General features: G+C 51.3%; 2 protein-coding genes across 2 annotated transcripts; both read right to left on the bottom strand.

The window, feature by feature from the left end:
* Positions 1-351: 351 nt before the first annotated feature.
* Positions 352-5,352, bottom strand: LOC117876128 (prospero homeobox protein 2-like). The gene is made up of 4 exons (XM_034767961.1): positions 5,305-5,352; positions 4,090-4,191; positions 1,983-2,177; positions 352-696 (listed from the first exon to the last, which is right to left on the bottom strand). The coding sequence occupies exons 1-4, from the start codon at positions 5,350-5,352 to the stop codon at positions 511-513; spliced, it is 531 nt and encodes a 176-aa protein (XP_034623852.1). The 3' UTR covers positions 352-510.
* A 900-nt stretch (positions 5,353-6,252) lies between these two features.
* Positions 6,253-7,838, bottom strand: LOC117877221 (prospero homeobox protein 2-like). The gene has a single exon (XM_034770107.1). The coding sequence runs from the start codon at positions 7,759-7,761 to the stop codon at positions 6,253-6,255; it is 1,509 nt and encodes a 502-aa protein (XP_034625998.1). The 5' UTR covers positions 7,762-7,838.
* Between the last annotated feature and the right edge of the window lie 630 nt (positions 7,839-8,468).

Here is an 8,468-nt window from a genome sequence, read left to right as displayed (position 1 = left end):
CCCTATAGGTCTAAGGCATGAGGCCTCACTTGCTTTGAGCTACAAAGTAACACAGAGATCCCCAAACTGTGGGGCGCACTCCCGTCGGGGGGCATGAACAAACATTCGGGGGGACATGGCTGGGGGGAGGAGGGCGGAGAGGGAGCGCCACCCAGCTCCACTCCCGGCCCCAGCTGCTGGCCCTGTACCAGGGGCTCCAGTCCCAGTCCCGAGCCCGGCGCTCTGCTCCCAGCACCTAGCTGCCGGCCCCCTGAGGTAAAAAGTTTGGGGACCGCTGGTATAACGAATGACATAAAATACTGGCAATTCAAGTATGTAATAGACCTCTCCAGAGGGGAGAGCACGCTTCAGGCCAGATTAGATATCGTCATAAGAAATGGTGCTATTGCTGTCTTATACTAGTAACATTACCCACAATGTAGGCTGGGTTCAACAGCTACATAGCTCAGGCCAGCCTCTCTCTGATCAAGCTGCAGCATGACATAGTCTTAGGCCACTTCCCATGCAGATTTAACTCTGGAGTAGTTCTTGGAGGCAGCGGGAAGATTTAAACACATCTGGGATGTCACTGTCCAGTTTTGAAATAATTTTGTAAATGGGTTTCTTCCAGGAGGGGTCAGAGTCCTTCCCTGCCCTGACAGCACTAAAGAACTCCCGCAGGGTCATGCTAGCAACCTCCAGGAAGCGATCAGGGACCTGCAGACAAAGAGAGAGGGAGACTTAGGAGGAGGATGGGAAGGGCTGCTGCACACCCTGCCAAACATACACAAGAAGAGGGAGTTCTTCTGGTCTCCCCCGTGGCAGACACAGATACTGGCAGCCTTCCCAGCTCCCCCAGGGGTGGATACCCAGCTCCCCAGCAGCTGAACCTCTCTCCAGTCTCCCCTCCCAGACAAGTAGCCCAGCTGCTCATTCAGGTTAGCAGGGTGGTTGATTCCCTCAAATAACCTCTACTACTTTCCCATACGGTTCTTCCCAACCAGGTCACAGTTTCATCCTCAGACAGCAAGGGCAGAATTTTGCTATAGTTCCTCCATTTCGTGGAGAAGATCTGGTTAGTCCTGCCCTAGAGGGTGATGGGTGAGTACTCGTAATGTTCCCACATAAGGAGCCTGTGATTCAGCGCTAAGTGGACATACAGCTCAGACTGCCCCCTCTGAGTCGATGGTGATTCCCATGAGGGCCGTAAGATGGCAGGTTGTCCCAGAGTACATAAGGCACTGCCCAGAGTCCAGCCCTTCACATCTCAGAGTTAAAGCTTTCGCGAAGAAAGTCAGAGTTTCATCTCGGCACGTGGGGGTGACAAGTCCCTCCTGAGACTTGGACACTTGATGACCATGGAGATGGGCACTGGATAAGAATACAGATAACTGGATGGAGAGGTCTGATCAAGCAGAGTAAGCACGGGACTGGGAACCAGGAAGTCCCAATCCCAGCTGTGACACGACTCCCAGTGTGTGGCCTGGGGCAAGTCACTCACCCTCTCTGTATTTTGGATTCCCCATCTCTACAGTGGGACTAATGCCTCACTCACATTCTTGGAAGCTGTGAGGAGAAATCCATCAATATTTGTAAAATGCTTTGAAGATGACAAGTGTGAAGTATGCATGGGCTGATTTCCCAGCAGCCTTTGCAAACAATGGGATCTGCAGGTGTACAGTGCCTGTGAAAATCAGCCCATAAGTGACTTGCCTGCAGTTGTCTTTTTACCATCAAGCCCCTAAGTCAAATGATTACAAGCAACGCTGAGCACAAACTCAGTTGACTCTGTTACATGTGCTAGTGATGCCAGAATTAAGGCTGTAGGCCCTTAGGCCTGGTTTTTCTGTCTTTTGTAATTATGGTCAGAACTTGTTTTCCCCTCTATCCCTTTGCTCTGTGATGGGAGCTAAGGGATGGCACTGATCCCAGCTTGCAGACACATTGGCTAGGTGCACTCCAGGGCACCCCGACATTTCCATCCTGTCTGAGCACAGTCTTACCTCAAAGTCATTCCCCTTGTTATAGTGCATGTTGAGGGCCCTGAAGAGCTCAGAGTCCCGAGAAACCATCAGGTGTTTGGAATCCGTGACTTCCTCCAAGATGGCTTGTCGGGCAAACTTCTCCATCTGGATGTAGTAAAACTCACGGAAGTTGCTGAACCACTTGATGAGCTGGGAAGTGATGCAGCGGTTGAACTGTGAAAGGACATGCACCAGAGGAACAAGGAAGGGTTAAACATACCCCTGTTCCCATTGGACGCCATGAGAAGGAACCAGATTTCAGCAAAGAAAATAAATGTAGAAATCTTAGATACCAAAAATGTGAAAGGCAACAGAGGCACCTGGCAAGTCTTGCATCTGAAGAAGTGAGGTTCTGACCCACGAAAGCTTATGCTCCCAGTACTTCTGTTAGTCTCAAAGGTGCCACAGGACCCTCTGTTGCTTTTTACAGATTCAGACTAACACGGCTACCCCTCTGATACAAAAATGTGAAAGAACCCATTCAGCTTCCTCAAAAACACAACATACACACACACACCCGGCCCCCGACAGTTCACATGGGGAATGACTGGGTGAAATTCAGTGATCATTTGCCAACAGAGAAGGAAAGATTCTCCTTGTATTTTGCCTGTTCCCCCTTCCCCCCCCCCCACCGCATAAGAATAGCTGAAATGCTGCCTTGCACCTGAGACCATGTAATCAATGCAGAGGAATTCTATTCAGGGGTTCAGTGTCGGAGGGGGCAGAATTAATCAGCAAGCTGGGAGGATAGTACAGTCCTGGTACATATGTCACAGATGGTGCCCAGGAATCTTAGCTTGAACTTTCCTTTGATCCATCAGCCCTGGCAAAAGCATCCCATCTAGCCATGCCCCATGTCCTTTACACAGGGATGTGTATGTGCAGCAGGGGTAGCTGGTAAGGCTGCAGAGGACCATCTGGATGCTCATTCCTACCCTGAGATTTTGATCATCCTTTCCTCTGTTCTATCCCCTGCGTACACACACACTTCTTGAAGCAGCTGCTGTCCCTGCACCCGCTCTATCGCTGGCAAGGTGGGGAGAGCCCAATGAAAAGACAGTGCTGCTCAGCCATAAGGGCCGCTAAAGCACATAGAGGACCTACAACATTGTGAGTTCGTGCCTTCTAGCATAAGATAGTGTAACCCAGGGTATTAGGCCAGTAAGCAGTGTTGCCACCCTAGGCGATGTTTCATTAACTAGGCTACTTTTGAAAGGCCTCGATGACAAACAATCTTGAATCTGCAACAGGCAGCTTTTTATGCTACAGTGCGACCCTGCAGTGCAGACTACAGAGGGGTAAATTGCAGCGTGCATATAAGTTTGAAGAGGATTATGTTCATGCAAACTGGGCACCTTTTAGTTCACATCTGCAGCGTCCACGGGGGGAGGGAGGGAGAGGTACTTACACGCAGCATTTTTCTGCGAGCTGCAGTTCACATCTTCACACTCTGCACTACAGGGCTCGTGTAGACAAACTTGTAGAGCCCTGCTGCTCCCCAGTCCCTATATCTTTGCTGTTATCTGATGGCTGTTTGAGTGAGCAGATACTGAGGTGTATGTGCAGCTGGACTAAGTCCGCCTCTCCCGGCCAGCAGAAGCCACATGGCACATGCACCTTGGGAACAGAGCCCTGCTGGCTGTGGTAAAGCAGGGCTTCCTTTTGGCCAGGGTGACCAGATAGCAAGTGTGAAAAATGGGGACACTTTTTTTTTGAGGAGGGGGGTATAGTTGCCTATATAAGATGAAGCCCCTCAGATCATGACAGTCCCGATAATTTCAGGACATCTGATTACCCTACTTTTGGCTGTGGGATGTCTCCAATTGGGTGGGGAGGTAGCCAATGGGAAGGCAGCAATGGGGTATAAACCCAGAAGTGGCCCGTGTGTAAGTGAGCAGCCGCTGCCAGTGTTGCCAACCATGGTGATTTCTTTGAAAAGGCAAAAATTGGGGCTTTTGGAAGCAAACTGTCTTTTGGTGACTTTTGGGCTACTTTTCACATGCGATCGGCAAAAACGGGAGCTTTGAGGTTGGCAGCACTGCCAGTTGGGCTTGGTTGGCAGCAGGGATGGGTTAAGCAGCTGTACCTGGACATCAGGAAAGTAGGTTTTCAACAGAGTGGAGCTGGGGTAGCGAGTGAAGAAAAACATCAGCTTGGCCTTCTTCAGGTGGCCAGGGGTCAGAGCCTCCTGGATTTACCCCAGTCAAGGAAAAACTGTTTCCTGTTTGCCTGCACATACAAATCATTGAATTTGCACAAGGCCAGACACTCCTGAGGATGCCTCCAGCATGACCATCTTTACCTGTGATGTCTCCTCTGCACAGACAACCCACTCTCTGCTGTATGGTAAAGGGGTGATGGAAGAAGGGTGCTTCCTGAGGAATCCCCATCTGAGGGGATCCTCTAATTATCTGACCCCAATTAAGACTCCACTAGTGAACGCTTCTCCCCTTGATAATCCCAGGAGAGCCGCAGCCAGCAGGAGTCCCCGTCCTGGCTGATGGTAATGTGGACATATGTGGAAAATCTGTTTTCAGTGCCAGGATCATGTGATCACCAAGATTTAAGAGCTGGCCTGAGAATGGGATTGTGAGTCAGGAGTGCTTGGGTTCTATTCCCAGCTCTGTCACCGACATCCTCTCGGCCTGGGGAAAGTCACTCCACCTGTGTGTCTCAGTAGCGTCACATGTGAAATAAAGACATTGATACCATTTACTCTACCTCAGAAGGGAGAGGGATAATATGTTCATGCGTGTAAAGTGCTTTGGAATGTGATGTATATAGGGTTGCCAACTTTCTAATCGCACAAAAACGAACACCCCTGTCCCGCCCCTTCCCTGAAGCCCCACCCCTTCTTTGAGGCCCTGCCCCTGCTTGCTCCATCCCCCTCCCCTCCATTGCTCACTCTTCCCTATCCTCACTCACTTTCACCGGGATGGGGCAGAGGGTTAGGGTGCAGGAGGGGGGTGAGGGCTCCGGCTGAGGGTGCGGGCTCTGGGGTGGGGCTGGGGATGAGGGGTGTGGGAGAGGGCTCCGGGCTGGGGCAGGGGTTGGGGGGGTGCGGGCTCCAGGAGGGAGTTTGGATGCAGGAGGGGAATCCAGGCTGGGGCAGTGGGTTGGGGTGTGGGAGGGGTGAGGGCTCTGACTAGGGGTGTGGGCTCTGGGGTGGGCCCAGCGATGAAGGGTTTGGGGTGCAGGAGGGGGCTCAGGGCTGGGGCAGGGGGTTGCAGGGGTGTGGGCTCCGGGAGGGAGTTTGGGTGCGGGAGGGGGTTCATGGGGTGGGGGTCCCGGTAGCACTTACCACGGTTCCCAGGAAGCAGATACCAGGTCCCTGCAGCCCTAGGCGCATAGACCACCAGAGAGGCTCCACATGCTGCCCTCACAGCTGCAAACGCCACCCCCACAGCTCCCATTGGTCGTGGTCCCTGGCCAATGGGAGCTGCAGAGCTGGCACTTAGGGTAGGGTCAGCGTGCAGAGCCTCCCTGGCTGCCCATGCACTTAGAGGCTGCAAGAACCTGGCAGCCGCTTCTGGGAGCCACGCGGAGCTAGGGCAGGCAGGCAGCCTGCCTTAGCCCCAGCCCCCACTGCGCTGCTGATGGGACTTTTAATGACCCAGTCAGCAGTGCCAGCCAGAGCCGCCAGGGTCCCTTTTCGACCAGGCATTCCGGTCCAAAACGGACAGACCCCTGGCAACCCTAATATTGGATGTGCTGAGCATTAGCACCAAAATGGGCCTTTTGCTAGTCCACTGGACAGTTTTGCTGAAAATCAAATGTGTTCGCTCTGGGTGGGAAGAAAGCTTCAGTCCATGGGCCTGTCCTGGGGAGCACTGGTCACTAATGGGGTCTCTGATGGGGGAGGGAGCTCCGGCAGGCTGAGAACTCTGTCTTCTGCAATGAGAGCTCTCTGTCTTGCACGTGAGCAGTGTTAGCTAATAGCGCCACCTTCTGGTCAACCAGGAGTAACAAAAGTGAGCTCTGAATAGAGCCCAGTACAGCCCTCCTGAATGGAGAAGAGGGAGCTTATGTGTTAGGCCTTCAGGAGGGTTCAGATCTGAGACAGCTGATTCTCCTGCCCAGGCTCCTCTGCCAGCACCATGTGAAAGGGGAGCCTCATGACCTGCTTTCTCACAGTAGTACATGAAACCCTGTTAGCTAATCAGCCCCGTACTATCTCTGATTCATGCATGTAGGTGAGGGGGCAACCTTAAGAGCTGCTACTCATGCTTGAGGCTCTAACTGCTGATCTTTAATGGTCACTAAAGGATATATGGACTGAGGAGAAGGGCACTCCATCCATCACAGTCTGCAGCTCTCCACATTCTGCCTTCCTGGCTGGAAGAAGAGCCAAACTTTCCATTTCAGCGGTGTTAAGGGACATTGGATATTGCTGGTGTCTCATGACTGATGACTTCAATTTGACTGCTCTCCAAGGTAGATCTAGGGACTCTTCAGAAGACCTGTCTGGGGCAATTCTATGAGAGCTGCTGTTCCAATGGCCATTTTGACTGTACTCTAGTAGCTGGCTAAGAATCTGTTTTTCTTGAACTTGAGAAGTCATGACCGAGGGGTGATTCATGTTAGGTACATGGCAGGGTTTTCTAGCCATTCTTGAACTGATCGGGTGAACATGAAAGTCTGGAGACTTATCCATGACTAGCGACAAGGCCTCTGTATGGGCTTCAGTCAGTGAATTTACCAAATTTTGTGAGGAAGCCCCAGGAAGCCATTTTCTGCTGGAATATTCCTCAGCGGCAAAATCCTCTCTTCTGCTGTCTGGTGCTGAGATTAGGAGGCTGTTGTACAGCTGAGCCAGATGGCCTGATGGCTTGGACAATATTTTTTTCAAAACCGTGTCCACAGCCTGAGATACCACTGTGGCTAGCTCATGCTTTAATGTCTCAGAAAATGTTCTTTTTTCAGAGGACAGTTCACCCAGATCCCCCATTCTCCTTTCTTCTTCTGACACTTTGTGGCCTTCCATCCCTGAGATGCTCCTCCAGAGAAGAGTTCTGTGTTGGTCACTGGTAGCAGCCTGACAGCTTTCATCTAGACTGTCTCCACACTTCCCCTTCAGTAATTGCATAGTCTTCTCCATCCCTTTGTGGCTTTGATCTGAATCACTGAACTCATAAACCTGCAAGAATTTCTCTTGAAGCTGCCTCAGCTGCTGCTGCAAAACTTGAAGCTGTTCCTTCAGTTGGTGGCACTCCTCTGCCTTGGCGCTGCTCCTGCCTCTTCCTGCAAGCTGTGCTACATGTGGGCTTTGCTGCTGGGGAAGCTTCTGCTTTCTCTTGTTCTCCCTGTAGTTCTCGCTTCTTTTCTCCACAGGGCATTCTCTGTCTCTTTCCTCATTGGTACCAAGCGTGGTAGGGTTTGGTGAGAGGCTCATACCTCGGATAATGCTTTCCACTCTGGCCCTCTTAGCTCGTAAGTGTTCATTATAGAACTGGTCTGTGTCACCAAAACTGGAGATTGGAGTGTAGCACATAGGGGAGGCCAGGGTTGGTGTCCCTTCCTTAAAAGATGGGCAGTCCCTGGCTTCCTGGGGTGATTCTGTTGTCTGCGAGGAAGGGAAAAGAAAGTTTGGATCCAGTCCCCTGTTAGCAATTGTCTGGCTGAGGAGTTGTGATATGATGGACACACTGGGGGAAGAGAACAACGAGTCTCTTTGGAGACAGGGCTCTTCTTTCTGCCCACCTGAATGTCCTGAACTTGAGCTATCCCCATCCTGCTCAGAGACACAGCTCCCATTCATCGTTTTTTCCACTCTTGAAGATGAAGAGCTGACCCTCAACAGTTGCCACTCAGCAGTTGTTTTGATGATGGTACTTGTTATACAGGAACACCCTAGGACTTGGGGACTGCTGATGTGCCAGCTGTTTCTGAGAGCTGGAGCTGAGAAAAAAGCAAGAAATGTTACCCAATGAACTCTACTGTGTCAGCTCTCCATTTGTGTGGGAACAGTTCTTCCTCACTGATTCCCTGTGATCGATTCCCTGTGACCTCCCTGCTCAATGGTAACCCACTTCACCCACCAGTGCTGAAAAGCCTCCAGCCAGTTAAAAACATGTCAGCTTACCCGTTATACAATGCAGGAAGCACAAGCACACCTTCCTGGTGCTCGGGACAGTATACAAGGGCTCCCCATTCAATATATGATCATTCATGGTTTGGGCCCAGGTTCTCTCTGCAGCCACAGTAGTTGCGTCCCCAGGAGCAGTGGAACTGTCAGCTACAGGAGGCAGAACTTTCTAAGCAGACAGCCTGTAGCTTTGGATTATCCTTCCATGAGAGGTTAAAATGATCGCAAATCTCACTGCTGCCTTCCTTGCCAGACTTCCCAATAAATAATATTAAATGTCTTATACACCCTTCCCCACAATCCAGAGCAAGAGAATCCTAGACAATGTGTGCAACGTAAATGCCTAAAGAGAGACAGAAGATAGGTAGACGGACAGAACA

This window comes from Trachemys scripta, chromosome 4 (assembly GCF_013100865.1).
Source record: "Trachemys scripta elegans isolate TJP31775 chromosome 4, CAS_Tse_1.0, whole genome shotgun sequence".
Taxonomy (NCBI): domain Eukaryota; kingdom Metazoa; phylum Chordata; order Testudines; family Emydidae; genus Trachemys; species Trachemys scripta.
Note: the sequence above shows the minus strand (reverse complement) of the source record. Positions and strands in the feature narration are given on the sequence as shown.